This window comes from Gobio gobio, assembly GCF_949357685.1.
Source record: "Gobio gobio genome assembly, chromosome: 1".
Lineage (NCBI taxonomy): Eukaryota > Metazoa > Chordata > Actinopteri > Cypriniformes > Gobionidae > Gobio > Gobio gobio.
In genome coordinates this window covers 32929512-32947411 of record NC_137097.1, presented here as the reverse complement: position 1 = coordinate 32947411, position 17900 = coordinate 32929512, and the positions used below count along the sequence as shown (strand labels likewise).

The 17900-nt window shown below is 37.1% G+C and overlaps 1 protein-coding gene across 1 annotated transcript in view; it reads left to right on the top strand.

Annotated features, from left to right (window-relative positions):
- The window catches only part of LOC307120914 (ras-associating and dilute domain-containing protein-like), a gene marked incomplete at its 5' end in the record, with an annotated part of 28648 nt that overhangs the window by 4119 nt on the left and 6629 nt on the right, over window positions 1-17900 (top strand). Inside the window, 3 exons of the mRNA XM_079808170.1 lie at window positions 3297-3441; window positions 6466-6644; window positions 10606-10948. Of these exons, the coding sequence (XP_079664296.1) occupies window positions 3297-3441; window positions 6466-6644; window positions 10606-10948 (667 nt within the window). The remainder of the gene's footprint in view (window positions 1-3296; window positions 3442-6465; window positions 6645-10605; window positions 10949-17900) is intronic.

The following is a 17900-nucleotide window of genomic DNA, read 5'->3' as shown; positions in this document are numbered from 1 at the left end:
CGAGTTTATTGTGTTTGTATCTGAGAGTTCTGAATAAACACGAGTTCCAGTCACACCTGTCGAGACGAACGAGTTACGAGTAAGTGTTGATAATAACATTATTCTTAGACATGTTCCTATCATATGGAAAGCGTCAGTGACGCGCATTGAGTACACAGCGCAAACAAAGACACAACAGCAGTAATCGAATGTAATCCAGTTTATTGTGGGGATAGCTGGCTAGCCTAGCCGGATACCCTCACGCTTACCCCCCGTCTGCTTTATCTCGCGCCGCGTAAGGCGCCTCCGCTGTGGGCCAGATGCAGTACTGGGGGTCGGGGATGTTGGAGGCCGACCGGTCAGCCCGAGCTTCGGTGTGTGTGAGGTTTATCTCTAAAGCTGTGGCTCTCTATGTTGAGCAGAAACGACTGTATGCACATTTTAGAACAGATAGACGCGACGAGGACGTACAAAAACACTGACTCACAAGATCGAAAACACCGTTCTGTCGAGAGAGAGAGAAGCCGCAGTGTGTGCACGAATAATAAATAATTAGCTACACATAAGAAATCAATGATCACAGATCAGAAGGAACTGAAAAAAGACTTCTGTTTTCATTTGTACATCCAAACACTGAGAAACTGCCAGCGTTCACTCGTTCACAACCCATGATCTCTCGAGCGTTTGCATGGGCGTGCCAGATTCTCTGGGCGGAGGAAAGGGAGGAAACCGTTCCTGCTTGGACGTCAAACCAGGAGACTTTAGGATTGGCTCGTCTGGCCTGTCATTTTCTCAAAGGCAGAGAAAGACAGCCAGAACTCGGTTTTACACCGATCAACATTTCTATCCACTTGGGGACAATATTCAGGCATGGGGAACTCATATTAATGTTGAAAAACCTCATAAAATGAAAATTTCATGCCATGGGACCTTTAAATAGATTAAGTAGTGTATAAACAAAGTTTTAGAAAAAGTTCTACTAACTTAATTATTTCAAGTTGGTGTAACATGGTCTTCCTTTTGAGTAATTTCAACTAATATTTTTTGATTAAATGGAACTTTTTTGTGAATAAGTAAACATAACTTAAAAACATAAATTAAGTACAACTTAATAGAATTAAGTAATTACATGCTAAGAATGATGAAGTCCTGTTATTTCTGTTGTTTCAAATAGAGATGATTTAAAAATAAACTTAATTTATATAGCACATGCTAAAATACAATAAAATCTCAAAGTGCTTAACCAAATAAGTAAAATCCATCATAACAAATAAATTACAACCATAGCCTATTAAAACAATTTAATTGGGGCAAACTGAAATGCGTTAGTGGAAGACAAAATTTATTTATTTTATTTATTTTTTGTATTTTTATTGTCATCAGTTTAATGTAGCCTATAAGCTGAACGATTTTTAAAACGTGTACATAAGTTTTGTTCTCCGGTTTAACACATCACACAATAAGCACTTCGAATTCCTGCGAGACTTACTCACACACATACATCAAGAATCAGCCTATGAATCTCAACAATGGTGACATGATTCATGCCGCAATGCATTCTGGGTGCATCATGCAAAACTCATCCATGGCTCCCATAATGCATTGCGGCATGAAGCGTGTCACCATGGTTGAGATTCATAGGCTGATTCTTGATGTCTGTGTGTGAGTAAATCTCACAGGAGGTCAAAGTACTTACAATCTATTTTATAACTTATTCAGCTTTTCTGATTAAAACCGTGCTGGATATCAATTGCCTTAAAGTTTGAATCACGCGTTTTTAAGTAAACAAACTCATCATATTTGACTACCGTGCACTTAAAGCAATGACAACACAAAGCAATAAATATTGAGTTTTGTTAACATAAAATGGTGTGGTTGTGTACTTATTTTTTTAAGTTCTGTGAAAATTCAAAACTTTGTTATAATAACTGAAAATAATTGAGTTGCCTTAACAGAAAACTGTAAGTCATATGAACTGCAATTATTTGAGTTGAGCTAAATGAGCACTTTAATTTAACTGTTATCAAAAGGTACAAGTAGCAGGTAGTTCAACCTTTTAAGTTCTGGAAAATTGTGACTTTTAAGTTATCCAACTTAAAAAATGTGAGGCAATCGGTTGCCTCAATTTTTTTGAGTTCTGGGAACTTATTCGGGTTTACAGTGTGTGTTTAAGTCGTCTTAAAAATGCCTATGCATCAGCTAAAGGATTTATGAAAAATCTCTCATGCCGCATTTAGGATATAAGGGTGAATCTGGCGACATTTCTTCCCAAAATCAAAATAAAGAAATAAGAAATAATATTTCACAATGTTTGCAAACTTATTATCATAGTGCTCCAGACATTATTTCTCTCTACATTCACCCTTAACACATTCCATAACTTTGATTTATAAATTAAATTAAGTACCTTTCAGAATAATTGGCATGTAACATCAAAATAGTGTCTTATATTTGAAATAGGTTAATGCCTTCATGTTTTCAACTTTCTTTAGTGTGTAATGTGGCAGTTTGAGCATGAAAAAGGCACAAAGTCACTCCAGCGGGAGCTCTTCTCTATATCAGTGTCACTGTTTTTGAACTCCCTGAGTGTTTTGGCTGTATTTCCTTTGTGGTATTTTAAAGATGTTTTGTTTGGTCAACAATAAAGTTTTCTTGTCAAAGCAAGGCATGTGTTGTCAGTGAATCTGCATCCTTGTGAAATAAACACTTATTTACCTATTTCAAATTCTTTCCGTCAAAATACTTGGAACTGTTATTGAATGTGCAATTATTCTCCGTACTACATAGAAATGTATTCAAAACATTCAGACTACATTGTGTTGCCATTTCTGGACAGGCACTAACCTAGTTTAGATTCTACCAGTTTGTGTGTGCAAATGTGATTGTGTAAAACATCTTTTTGAAGGGGGGTACACCACAAGGCTCTGTCTTGGGTCCTTTGTTGTTTCCCTTGTACATGTTCCCTTTAAATGAATTGAATTATTATGCAGACCACACACAAATTTAATCTAAACTGATATGTGAGATGTGTGAATGAGTACACTGACTGAAAGCATTTTTTCAACAAGTTACCGTTGCTAAATCATGCTGGGCTATGTTTCCCAAAAGCATCGTAAGCCATATACAATTCTGTGCTCATTGTGTGCTGCAAAATCAAGAATAGAATGTATGACCAATTGTGAGTCAGCATGTCTCTAAAGACATTTCACCAGCACATTTCTCTTGTCCTTAATACAGCTAGCTAACCTTGCTGAGAAAGGCCCAAAAAACATGTGAATTTTTTATTTATTCTTCTATGCATCTGTGTGTATTTACAGGCATCATGGTCCACTCTGAGAGTCGAGTTTGTTCATCTGAACCCTGCACAGTTGCATCATATGTTGAGAGAGTACAACACAGGCTGTGCGTGCCCTCCATGCTGGACCCCATCTCCTGAGGATACAGTAGCGGCCCTCCATACCTGTGAGCTCAAAAATGATCGCACACACATCATCCTGTAATCACAGATGAACAGTAACATTTGACCATTGTCAGTTCCAAAATATAGTATACCAACAGCCTTGTCAATATAAAAAAACTACACTACATTGCCAAAAGTATTGGGTCAGCCCTCAAAATCATTGCATACACTCAAAAAAATATTTTGGTCTAAATATAAGTTTTATGTATTTGAATTACATTACAATTTTCCATCCATTTGGACTACATAGTTTTAACATAAACAAACAAATAAACTTAATGTGATTCATATTTGTCAGTCAAACGTAAATGAAATAGGTAAGTTTTATGTAATGGTACACAGAAAAATGCCCATGATAAATTAACACAGCCTAGTGCACACTACTGAGATAAAGTACCATTGAAGCAGTGTTCAAGTTAATGAGATAATTTAGTGATGATTGAGAATTAATTATGAACACCTGATGATAATGAGCAGAATCACTGACGGAAAGAGAAACACAAGAACTACAACTGACTTCAGCCACAGCCTTAGATGAAATCAACTGAAGATAAAAGAAGACATTAAATCTGAAGATCTTGGCAGAAGAGGATTAAACAACTCCACAAACAGCATTACCAGCTTCACACATTATTAACCAGACTGACTTTATTTCTGTAATTTTCTGTTTATAGTTTTGTTTGAAGTCACCATGCTGGAGATCAGTGTCTGCTTTAGTTGGGCTCTTAACTCTTTAACTTTTTTCTCTAGCTCTTTAACTGTGTGTTTATAAAGCACATTTGTTATGGCAAGGGAATCCAAGAGAATTTCTGGTGATGTTGGCTATTTATATATTGTTAATGACATCCTGTGGCTAAATCACTGATCTTATTCGGACTTTCGGAGTCTAATACTCTGGTTATTGTGGTGCTGTGTTAATAGTTTTGTTTTATTCATAATAGTTGCCATGTGATTCTACAGCATGAGTTACAAAACCGTTGTGGTATTCTAATAATATGCAGGATTTAAATCTATGGCATTGCTTAGATATACACAGACATCAAGAATCAATGTATGAATCTCAACAGTGGTGACAATCAATTAAAATCTTCAAGCTGCAGTGCATGTTGGGTACCACCAATCAACCCCCCCCCCATGTGTCCCAGCATGCATTGCGGCATGAATAAATTATGCATCTGAATTGACAAATTTTCTTTGATACTTACTAATTGCTTTTACCTTTGCTGTTTTTGTTGTGACATTTTAGTTGCTTGTTTTATGTTCAAAGTTGATCTGTTTATCTTAATTTTTTTTGATTGTCACCATTGTAGAGATTCAAACGCTGATTCATGATGTCTGTGTGTGTCTAAGTAATGCCGTAGATTAAAACCTTTTGTGCACTTTTTTTATTTTTTTATCTGGATATTATTCAATTAACACAACCGTCCTGTATCTTGTGCTGCATAATCCCATGGCTAATACTATAATACAACACAATTAATAACACATTACCTCTATAACCAGCTAATTAGCCTCTAAATTAGAACAGTGATTCAGGCCAAAACAAATAGCCAACATCACCTGATAATATTTTCTCTTGGATTCCCTTGAAATAACAAATGTGCTTTATAAACACACAGTTAAAGGAGCCAGAGAAAAACTAAAGCTAAACAAATTCAGGGTCAAGAGCCCAACTAAAGCAGACACTCATCTCCAGTATGGTGACTTCCATACTATGAAACTATTATTTTCATTAAAACAGAAATTACAGAAATAAAGTCAGTCTGGTTAGTAATGCGTGAAGCTCATAATGCTGTTTGTGAAGTTGTTTATTCCTCATCTACTGATATCTTCAGAGATTTAATGTCTTCTTTTATCTTCAGTTGATTTCATCTAAGGCTGTGGCTGAAGTCAGTTGTAGTTCTTGTGTTTCTCTTTCCGTCAGTGATTCTGCTCATTATCATCAGGTGTTCATCATTAATTCTCAATCATCACTCAATTATCTCATTAACTTGAACACTGCTTCAATGGTACTTTATCTCAGTAGTGTGCACTAGGCTGTGTTAATTTATCATGGGCATTTTTCTGTGTACCATTACATAAAACTTACCTATTTCATTTACGTTTGACTGACAAATATGAATCACATTAAGTTTATTTGTTTGTTTATGTTAAAACTATGTAGTCCAAATGGATGGAAAATTGTAATGTAATTCAAATACATAAAACTTATATTTAGACAAAAATATTTTTTTGAGTGTATGTGTAATAAATCAGGCATACAGACTACTTCTACAAACATTTGTGAAAGAATGGGTCGCTCTCAGGAGCTCAGTGAACTCAAGCGTGGTACCGTGATAGGTTGCCACCTGTGCAATAAGTCCATTCGTGAAATTTCCTCACCACTAAATATTCCAGAGTCAACTGTTAGTGGTATAATAACAAAGTGGAAGCAATTAGGAACAACAGCCACGAAGTGATAGGCCACGTAAAATCACAGAGCGGGGTCAGCGCATGCTGAGAGTCACAGTGTGCAGTGAGTTTGGTGTGGAGGAACTTGACTGGCCTTCATAGAGTCCTGACCTCAACCTGATAGAACATTTTTGGGATGAATTAGAGCGGAGACTGCGAGCCAGGCCTTCTCGTCCAACATCAGTGCCTGACCTCACAAATGCGCTTCTAGAAGAATGGTCAAAAATTCCCATAAACACACTCCTAAACCTTGTGGAAAGCCTTCCCAGAAGAGTTGAAGCTGTTATAGCGGCAAAGGGTGGGCCAACTCCATATTAAACCCTACGGATTAAGAATGGGATGTCATTAAAGTTCATGTGCATGTTCATGTGTCATGTTCATGGGCATGTGTCCCAAAACATTTGGCAATATAGTGTATTTCTGTTTTTAAACATTAGAGTGAATTTATGAAATGGTGTTTTTTTGTGTGAACCTTTTAAGCATTGGGTGATTCATTATCAGGGGGAGGCCTACATACAAAGGTTGAATGCTCACTGAGATTCTCTGTGCCTGACAGCAAAATGTTTTTGTCTTAGCTAATATCCTGGAAAGTTTCGACAACCATCCTCCTCTAATCCTGCCCAGCAGCATCTTTCATCTGGAGCTGGGAAATCCCATCACAGAGCCAGGGCTGTTCCCTCCATTGCAGCATCTGCTTGAGTTTATCCAGTCTCTCCCAGACATCCAGACACCGTCTGATCATCAACCCTCTCAGGTAAACCTCCTCCACGCTGTGAACTCCCTACTGACGCCACAGAAACTGCACAGACCTATCCACAGATCTATTGCAATGGTTAGTTGAAGGGTTAGAACTGAAGTAGATAATAGATTCTTGTAATCTGAGACTTTACTAACTGAAATTAAAGCCATAGCCCATATTTCTCCACACTGGTGCTTAAATGACTGCTAATTAAAGTTGGAAAATATTAAACTCACATCAGATTCTTTGGCAGCTGGCTATTTTTCACTTAAGACAACCAAATCATATTTCATTGATGCTTTTTGAGAATTGTTTAGTCTCGCTTTTACAACAAAACCAACCAATATGTCAATCTCCTAATAGAACAAAACTGAACAATATTTAAAACTTTTAATATAACAAACCCAACTGACATTTAAATCTCTTAATAGAACAAAAAAGTTGGATATTTAAATATCTTACTAGAACAAAACTAACCAACATTTAAATCCCTTAATACACTCTAAAAAGAGATGTGTTAAAAATGACACATGTTGTGTTAGTTTTAACACATGTAGTGAGTGTGCTCAGGGACAACACATGTTGTGTCAAATTTAACACGATTAATGTGTAAGTCATTTTAACACACTAATTGTGTCAGGTAATCACATACTCAGATGTAATTTTAAAAATAAAGTGAAACTAAATTATTAAGCATTTAATCAATAGTCGAGTACAGAACGCATGTGCACACAAAGTACAAGACAATGTTTCAAATTCTATGACTCTATAAACTCAATTATTCACACTTCAACACCACATCGATGCCGCTTTTGAGAAAAGATCATGAAGAGATAACAGTTGATAGAGTTTGCGCTTTGAATTAAATTAAATTGTAGCAACTGATAAAATATTCTATATAAATAACTTTAATTACTCAGGCCTGTTTGTTTGAGAACATAAACACTGCATACAATGCACAATGATGGTGTGTGTCGCGCTTTATAATATGATGTGTTGAGAACAACACAACCAGATGTGTTGAAAATTGACACATGTTGTGTCAGTTTTAACACATGTAGTGTGTGTGCTCAGGGACAACACATGTTGAGTAGATTTTAACACATGTAGCGTGTGTGCTCAGGGACAACACATGTTGTGTAGATTTTAACACATGTTGTGTAGATTTTAACACATGTTGTGTAGATTTTAACACATGTAGTGTGTGTGCTCAGGGACAACACATGTTGTGTAGATTTTAACACATGTTGTGTAGATTTTAACACATGTAGTGTGTGTGCTCAGGGACAACACATGTTGTGTAGATGTTAACACATGTAGTGTGTGTGCTCAGGGACAACACATGTTGCGTATAATTTAACACACAACCTGTGTCGTTTTCTTTAACACATCTCCGTGTTACCTGTAACTCAACTAATGTGTTATTCCTCTTACACAGAAGTGTGTTGAAACCTTTTACACAATAATGTGTTATAGTTACACAACATGTGACTGTATGTGTGTATTTGCCAGAGTTACTTCGTGTTTGGATGAACACTGACACGTATTGTTAACTTGTGTTTAGTCCATTGACGTTTAATAAAGTGTGTTTGACTGTTTATTGTATTACCTGGATGTTTTAGACATCATGAATCTACACACACCAGCTCTTATTGAGATGAACAGAGGTTTAGATGTTGATGGTTCATTGAATGTTTCATCTGAAGTCACCAGAATCGTGATCAGTGGCTCCTTTATTTGAGCTCTTGACCCTTTACTTGTCTTTTAATTCTTCTCTTTCTGCTGTAACTGCATTTAAATCAAATATGTTTATTATGGCATGAAAGAAAACACAATCAGAAAATTCTTGATCAAGTCATAATCTCAAGATCTGATCCAGTTTATGATTAAATGGATGATTTACATTTACTTTATTTGTGTGCTGTTAGCTATAAAAGTTTTGTGAAGTTAATCCATGATGTCCAGCAGTGCAGAATAAATTCTTAAAAAAATATAAATTCAATGTTTTCAGAAAGTTTAGAGCCGCAGCAAATACTCGTCAAACACACACATCAAGAATCAGATCATGAATCACAACAATGGTGACAAACACTTCATCCTGCAGTGCATGCTGGGAGTCATGGATGAGTTTTGTACTATGGTGACTCCCAGAATGCATTGCGGGATGAAGCTTTTGGTTTGTCACCATTATTGAGATTCATGAGCTGATTCTTGATATGTGTGTGTGCCTGTGTGACACCATAGACTAGAACATATGTGCACTGTGTTTCTAAAATCAAATGTGCAGATGATGACATCAATATTATAAAATAATTATTAACAGCACAATATAATTTTTACAGTAAAGTTTCAGTTATCAAATTCTTTCCTGAGCTCAGCAAATGTATGCGATGATAACATTATCATCTGATCGTCGTTTTCTCATGGTTAGTTCTGCTGCTTCAAATGTGTTTAATTAACACTCAGTCACAGCAAACAGAAAAACTGATGTGACAGAGTCAAGGGTCAAGAGCTCAAATAAAGGAGCCACTAATCACGATTTTGGTGACTTCAGATGAAACATTCACTGAATCATCAACACCAAATCCGTTTCATCTCAATAAGAGCTTCTGTCTGACAGAAATAAAGTCAGTCTGGTCAGTGATAACAAGTGAAAAGCGGTGAAAGCATTTGAAAAAGACATTGAAAAAGAGGCATGATGTGATTGGCTGCCAAAACACCCACTGCTGTTCATCCAGAGTAACATTTAACACACATTGTGTGTTATATCTACACAACATGTGTCAAAATACCATCAACACACTCAGTGTGTTGTTTTTTAACACATCTCTTTTTAGAGTGTAGAACAAAACCAACTAATATTTAAAGTACCCCATTAAGCTATTTTAAAGGTTCCTAATTTTGTTTTGTAGAACTCTCAGTTTCTCCCATTTATAGGAGAATCTATATTCTTTATCTATAGTGTTTGGATTGGGCTACCCTGCTCTGATTGGTCTGATGGCCCAGCCTGTTGTGATTGGTCTACCCTGCTCTGATTGGTCTGATGGCCCAGTCTGTTGTGATTGGTCTACCCTGCTCTGATTGGTCTGATGGCCCAGTCTGTTGTGATTGGTCTACCGCTTACAATGCGGAAACGAAACGGCCATTACCACATCTAAGCTCAAGAGGCTTCCTCAGTACTTGATTCACAGTGATGTGAACAATGGTGTCGGTTTTACCGGATCAATTCCTGTGCGAGTCCCAGTACTGAAAACAGCGTCTTCTTGACATGTCGACAACACAACCCAAACTCTTTCAGGCCTCAGGTACAACAACAGGGTTTGAGGGCGGGTCAAAGTAGACGTTGTTCTCAGCCAATCATTGAAGTCTGGCATTATGCAAATTTGTTACATTGTTAACTGGTATGTAAGAGGAAGTGAGACTGGCGACTTGGTTCAGCAGTTTCGAATCAGTTCTTTCTTTTCAGAGACAATAACTAACTCGTAACTTTGATTTTTACAAATTTGCAGACCTTTTACATTCACAAACAGCGCAATTACACACTGTATGAAAGGTAATATTCAAAAAAGCATAATAGGGGCACTTTACATCTCATAATAGAACAAAGCTGACCAATATTTAAATCTCTTGATAGAACAAAATGACCAAAATTTATTATATCTTAATTACCTTGGAGTGCTCAGATATGTGCCAGAGTCATTATGTCACTGATATATGTCCTGGACAACACTACAAACACAATATAGATAGATCTAAATCCGGAGGCTGACCTCTATCATTGTTTTATATTGTCATATCGTCTAAGATCACATGCTCTATCTATGGCAAAGCACAAAGGCATTACTGACATAACAGTACAACTTTCTCCAAAGCTGCTTTGAAAGGATGCATGTTCTGAAAAGTGCTATACAAAATAAATTTAACATGAATTGAAATGTGGCCTACTAATTATTTTTGACATTTTGGATTAATTCAGGGCTCCTGCGGCAACTTGAATGAAGAGACAGCGACTGAACCAATCACCTGCCAGGATTCAGAGGCGACAGATCAACACCCTGTCACCATGACACCTCCTCAGTCCCGGGAGTCTCACAGCAACCTGAGCTCGTGTGAGGCCGTCCTGACCCAGAAACTCAAGAGTCTGGAGCTCCAAAACAGCTTGTCTGGGAGTACAGACCTGGGCTACCACAAGACTCTGGCTCTCGACCCCTCCTGCCTTCTTACGCCTCCCAACACCCCTCAGAATCTTGACCAAGCCGAGCTGGAAGCCAGCCTGCTGGAGGGGGCGACACAGCACACAGCACGCCAGCACAGGAAAGGTAACTTTCCCAGGGCACTTGACCCAGGGCATTTCACTCGCATTTACCACTAAAAAGAGATGTGTGCGAACTGTAACATGTACTTTGGAGCATGTGTGTACATTTTTGTGATTAAAAAGTCTTAAATATCCAAAATAGTATAGCAAACATACATTTGGGGATGGAAAAACAGGAATCGTGATAAAGCCCAATGTGATTATTAAACTTCCAAAGGCTGGGATGTCATTAAATAAATATGAGTGCTGTGCGTTTCAAAGTAAAAACATGCCGCTGTTGCATGTTCTACTACAGGCTCATGGTTTCATGGAATCAATGAATACCGCACATTTATGCCAAGAGATTGCTTATGACTGTTGATGATTTCAGACAGCGTTTACATTATGGCGTTTCAATTGTAATATGATGTGGATGGCTGTTGATGTTTGTAAGAGGGCATATTATATGACCCTCACCTTTTGAATGAGCTGCTAAAAATAGAGTGCAACAGTGCCAGGCCCCTTTTTCAGCTGCGCTGTTTCCGGAAGTATTTTTTCCATTCATTTTTCCCATAAGGAAAAAAGTCCCTGTTAAAGAGTTATAAGCTATGAACCAAGCCAACCAGCTATGAGGGTAATCATAACATTACAAACTTTGATTTGAAGCAGAAAAGTATTTGAAAATTGGACAAAAAGACAAAGGTGTACTTAAGGTTAAGGTCTGTGTACTTAACGGTTTTAGAGAGGGAAAGAGCAACAATCCCACAAAGCATTGCAAGCTGCATAATCAAATTATTGTCAGAGAAATATAAAACCACTCATTTAAAAATGTTCAAACTTCTTCCGGAACCCAACTGTTGCACTCTATTGAAACGTGGACATTTCAAAATAAGAGTCCCATTGTATTTTAGCTTTGTTTATAAATAAAAAGACCATTATGCTTAACTTTTTTCCAGGTTATATTTGGTTATATATTTATATTTTTATCTGGCATTTAATTCAATGCAAACTCTTGTAGCTTTTGTCTGGGCTGACCTGTAAAAAGGAATACTTGTTTAGTTTATGTAGACCTATAAATAATTGCATAATAATTTTTTCACAAGTGGACCTTGGGAAAAATGTAAGCGTCAATCCATGACTTGACCATGATCAAGCAGACATAAAAAAACGAATGCTGATCTGCTTTTCTCCACCGGATTCTGGCTAAAAGTCTCTTTAGTCCCTAGTCGCTGGGAACAATAACAACAACAGAGTTCCTCACATATGCATGATTTCACACATATTTAAACCTACGTGAAAAGCGCTGTGGCACTTGTATTTTGGACTTCTATTTGTTAGTGAGCTGTACTCTGAGAAATATCTCAGACATGTTCACCCCGTAGCGTGTTCCCTGATTTCAAAGGCAGGGTGTATTGTCTTTGGAGGCGTATGGGAGATGCTGGTGTTGATGTGGAGTTGGGTTTGTGTGCTCTGGCTGCAATGGATGAAGAAGCTGGAAACCAGCCCTCCTCCTCTCCAGAATGCTTTTCCCACACATTTTTTTTTTTTTTTTAAATGAGCAATGTCAGGTGAGCTCACTGAAGAACCAGGGTTTGTAATAAGGTTATTTTGGGAATTAGGCAATCAGAATTGTGCCTCAGTCTCTCTCTCAAGATCAGGTAAATCATAGAGACGCTGAAGCGCTTCAACACTTATTGTATGGGCATTTGGAGGAATATGTTAGTTCAACTCTTGTTGTCTCATCAATAACGAGAAATGACTTCCATGATGACAGGTCATACATTTATACAGGATGAGAATCCAATCAACAGGAAGCCTTCACAAGCTTTGAAGCTCTGACAAAAGCATATTGTGGTAATACCATGGCAAAAAGGAATGATTGCCATATTCATGTGCATGCATGGTATTTACTTGGTGCCAAAAAGTTACTTCAGAGATTACCCTGAGAAAACTATTGTGTATTTAAATGTATTTCAGTCAGGTCCACTTAAGTCAAAAACACCATACACAAACTTTTAATCTTTTATTGGCATGTTTTGCAAAATTTACATTTGGCGATATGGCTCTGTTCTAAATTCCTCATCATTTTCATGAGCTCTATGAAAAGCCAAGACAGGGAACAGCAGCTTCTGGGGACAACCTCCCATTTTTAAACTGGGAGGGCAGCGTAAATCCCCCATTGAGAACAGAGCATCAATCAATGACAACAGAATGACATTGATTAAAGGGTTAGTTCACCCAAAAATGAAAATTCTGTCATTAATTACTCACCCTCATGTCGTTGGACACCCGTAAGACCTCCGTTCATATTCGGAACACAAATGAAGATATTTTAGTTGAAAGCTGATGCTGAGAAAGGCTTCACACAGGCCTCCATTGGCATTCAGTACATTGACACTTCCAAGATCCATGAAAGGCACTTAAAACGTCGTTACAAAGTCCATCTCACCACAGTGGCTCTACAATAATCATACAATGCGACGACAATAGTTTTTGTGCACAAAAAAAAATCAAAATAACACCTTTATCCAACTTGTTCTCGACTTCCGTGTGTGCCTCCACGACGCATGCGCGAGAATATGACGCAGATCATCAAGTAATCCATACGGCGAATCGATGGGTTTGTGTAAGACATTTACTGTTATTTACTGTCGATTTCACAGTAACAGTACTGTAAACGATTTTTACAGTAGAATATTGTAAAGTTTACAGTAAGACCGTAAAAAACACAGTAGTCCAAGCATTACAGTTGAAATCACAGTAGTCAAAGCATTACTGTAAAAAAATCACAATTTAGCCACTATAGTACTGTAAATAGTAAAGTAAACTACTGTAATTTTCCATTTTTTTATCATATCTTTCTTTGTACCCCTTTCACATGGACGGCCCCAGATTATTGTTGTTCAGAATTCATTACCGGAATATGATATAAATACTCGAAGGTGAGCTTTAAGTCAGGGCCGTGCAGAGAGTTCGTCAGGGGCAGGGGCTCAAATGTAAATGGAAGTAGGGCTGGGCGATATATATCGTGAGATTGTTATGCGCTTCTCATCAGTAAAGCCGGTTAATTGATTAGTAGTAAATCGCCTTCACCTGCTTTCAGATGGAGCGGCATTTACTACAAAGCTAAAACTCCAGTGTTAAATTAAGAAAGAAGTTAGAGAAGTTAATGAGATAATTAAGTGATTAAATTAGTGATGATTGAGCATTATTGAAGACACCTGATGTTAACAAGCAGAATCACTGAAGGAGAAAATCATAAATTGTAAGCCACCGTTATGGGGATGGGTGTTTGCTTTAGTTGGGCTCTTGACCCTTATATTCTTAACTTTAGATTTTGTTTGTCTGCTGTTATTGATTTATAGCAGTCAAATTAACAAAGAAAAGTGTGATCTGATAGTGTTGGCTATGTTTTGACATAATCATGCTATGATCAGAAAAATGAAACATTTTGAGAAAGTTTGGTTTAACTTGTTAACAGCAGCTTTGTGATTTTACAGTATGTGATTATCATTTTTTTCTTATAATCTAAAATATTTAATAAACATTGTTCTGATCAAAAAACTTTCAAATTAATTTATTTAGAAACACAGACATCAATAATCAGCCTGTGAGTCTCAACAATGGTGACAATAATAAAGCATGTTGCAGTGGCTACCACCAATCACAACTCATTAATGGCTCCCATCATGCATTGCGGTATGAATAAATTATGATCTGAATTGTCTATGTAATTTTCTTTTCCTAATTGACTATTCTTCTCGTCACCATTGTTGAGATGCATAGACTGAATCTTGACTTCTGTGTGTGGCTAAAAGAAAAGCTTTTTTTTTTTAAAAAACAACTTAAGAAATCCTTTATATTATGTCTAAAACTTTGTATATTTATGCAGAATCACAGTTATGCTGTAAACCGCAAAATAAATCAAAAATATAGTTCAAATGATGATTGTCATAATATAACCAACAGATCACTTTTTATCTTTGTTCTTCTGGCAGTTATAACTCAGATACAGCAGCCAGACAAAATCTAAAGTTAATAACATAAGGGTCAAGAGCCCAACTAAAGCAAACACCCATCCCCATAACGGTGGCTTACAATTTGAGATGTTCTCCTTCAGAGATTCTGCTTGTTATCATCAGGTGTCTTCAATAATGATCAATCATCACTAAATTAATCACTTAATTATCTCATTACCTTCAACACTCTTGAGTGGACTCATATACACTCCCAGGAGTGTTAATTTAACACTGGAGTTTTTGCTGCGTACAAAGAGCCGTAGTTAACTGACAAGCTGAGCCATATCGCATTAATTATCGCTGGCGATACATCCACGATATTAATGCGATATGGCTCAGCTTGTCAGTTAACTACGGCTCTTTGTAGTAAATGCCGCGCCATCTGAAAGCAGGTGAAAGCGATTTACTACTAATCAATTAACCGGCTTTACTGATGAGATGCGCATAACAATCTCACGATATATATCGCCCAGCCCTAAATGGAAGTACAGTACCCTTACTGTAAAAAGTATTCACAGTAACTTACTGGCCAATCGTTGCCAGTAAGTTACTGTAAATTTTACGGTAAATTTTTTACAGTGTAGCTTCCTGCGGACCGCCTTCTGTATTCAACTTACGCAGGAAGTGTAACGCCTCTCACAGTTCAAAATGTTTACACTACACAGTAAAATCCCCAGAGTTAAATTAACACTGCTCAGAGAACATTTGGTCCCACTCTACAGAGTGTTAAAGTAACACTGAATCAGTGTTAAAGTTAATGAGATAATTGAGAGATTAATTAAGTGATGATTGGCCATTAGTGATGAACACCTGATGATAATGAGTAGAATCACTGAAGGAAAGAGAAAAAGAAAAACACAAGAACTACGACTGACTATAAAAAAGACATTAAATCTCTGAAGATCTCAGCAGAGGAGGATTAAACAACTCCACAAACAGCATTACCAGCTTCACACATTACTAACCAGACTGACTTTATTTCTGTCAGACGTCTCTTATTGAGAATTAACAGATTTTTTGTTTGATTCTGTTGTGAAAATTGTTAGTTTTTAATGTGACCATCATGGTGATCAGTGTTTTCTTTAGTTGGGCAGTTTGATGACGTTTTAACGTTAGTGTTTCTCTGGCTGCTGTAACTGAGTTTGTTATGGCAATAAAAGCAAGAGTAAACACAATCAGATGCTGTCGGTTGCTCGATGTCGAGAATATGATCATTGTATAATGATTTAATTCATTGATTTTACGACTGAGTTTGAGCAATATCCTATTAACTTTTTTTATTGTGATTTTAGAGAAGATCCAACACTGTTTTAATCAGAAAAGCTGAATAAGTTTTGAAATCGATTGTACACTAATCACTTCTAACTCCTTCGAGATGAACTCACACACAGACATCAAGAATCTGACTATGAATCTCAACAATGGTGACATGCTTCATGCCACAATGCATTCTGGGAGCCATAGATGAGTTTTGCGTGATGCACCCAGAATGCATTGTGGCATGTCACCATTGTTAAGATTCATAGGCTGATTCTTGATGTCTATGTGTGAGTAAAACTCGCAGGAGTTAGAAGTGCTTATTGTGTGATGTGTTAGTAAACCGCAGTACAAATCTTATGTAAAAATGTTTTGATAATTGTTTAGTTTCTCTGATGATAACATTGCTGGATCTTCTGCCCTAGAATCACAAGTCTCCTTTAATCAATGACTTTCAGGGGATCAGCAAATAAGGCACTATATGATGATAACAACTGTATCATAAACAACAAGCGTCAAGATTTTCTTGCCATTTTCACCGTAACGAACAGTTACAGCAGCCAGAGAAAATCTTATGTTAGTAAGTCAAGGGTCAAGAGCCCAATTAAAGCAAACACTAATCACAATAATGGTAACTTCAAACAACTTTAATTTTCAATAAAACATCAACATCTAAACCTCAATAAGAGCTTCTGTAGTCGTCTGATAGAAATAAAGTCTGTCTGGTTAGTAATGTGTGAAGCTGGTAATGCTGTTTGTGGAGTTGTTTAATCCTCCTCTGCTGAGATCTTCAGAGATTGAATGTCTTTTTAATAGTCAGTCGTAGTTCTTGTGTTTTTCTTTTTCTCTTTCCTTCAGTGATTCTACTCATTATCATCAGGTGTTCACCACTAATGGTCAATTATCACTTAATTAATCTCTTAATTATCTCATTAACTTTAACACTGATTCAGTGTTACTTTAACACTCTGTAGAGTGGGACCATATGTTCTCTGAGCAGTGTTAATTTAACTCTGGGGATTTTACTGTGTACGTTCGACATCATCGACGTGCCAGTTATCCTTTTTTGTAAGATGAATACGGAAGGTGGTACGCCGGAAGCAAGATATTTGACTTTATAATGTATTAAATATGGATATTTTTCTTACACAAACCCATCGATTCGCTTCAGGAGGCCTTTATTAACCCCCAGAGCCGTGTGGATTACTTTTATAATGGATGGATGCAATTTTTTGGGCTGTCATTTTCATTTTTCAGTGAACTATCCCTTTAAGTTGCCAAACAAATTGTTGCATTTAACAATGGTTTCAAACTATTTTACGATAAAGTATGAACTAATGTAGTGTCTAAACTGGAATATAAAAAATATATACATTTGTACATTTAATATATATTTAAGCATGTGGCATCCTCTTCCCACTGGTTTCCCGCCTCCTCTTTCTAAAGACTGGTGTGGATTTTCCTAATCAAAGGGACTCACACTAGTTTTGGCTGCTAATACATCCCACGTTTTTGGTAGTGGCACAAATCCTATAATCTGGTTCAAGAATTACAGAGAGGTGGTGATGTCAGGAGAAAAAAAGAGCAATGGATAAAGCATCATGGGAATTTACAGTTGGCTTGCTGGGTGGAATCTTAATCGGGACAGGCATTGTTCAGGGCGCAGGCCGGGTGGCCGAGCGCTGGAGGAAAGCCCTTTGT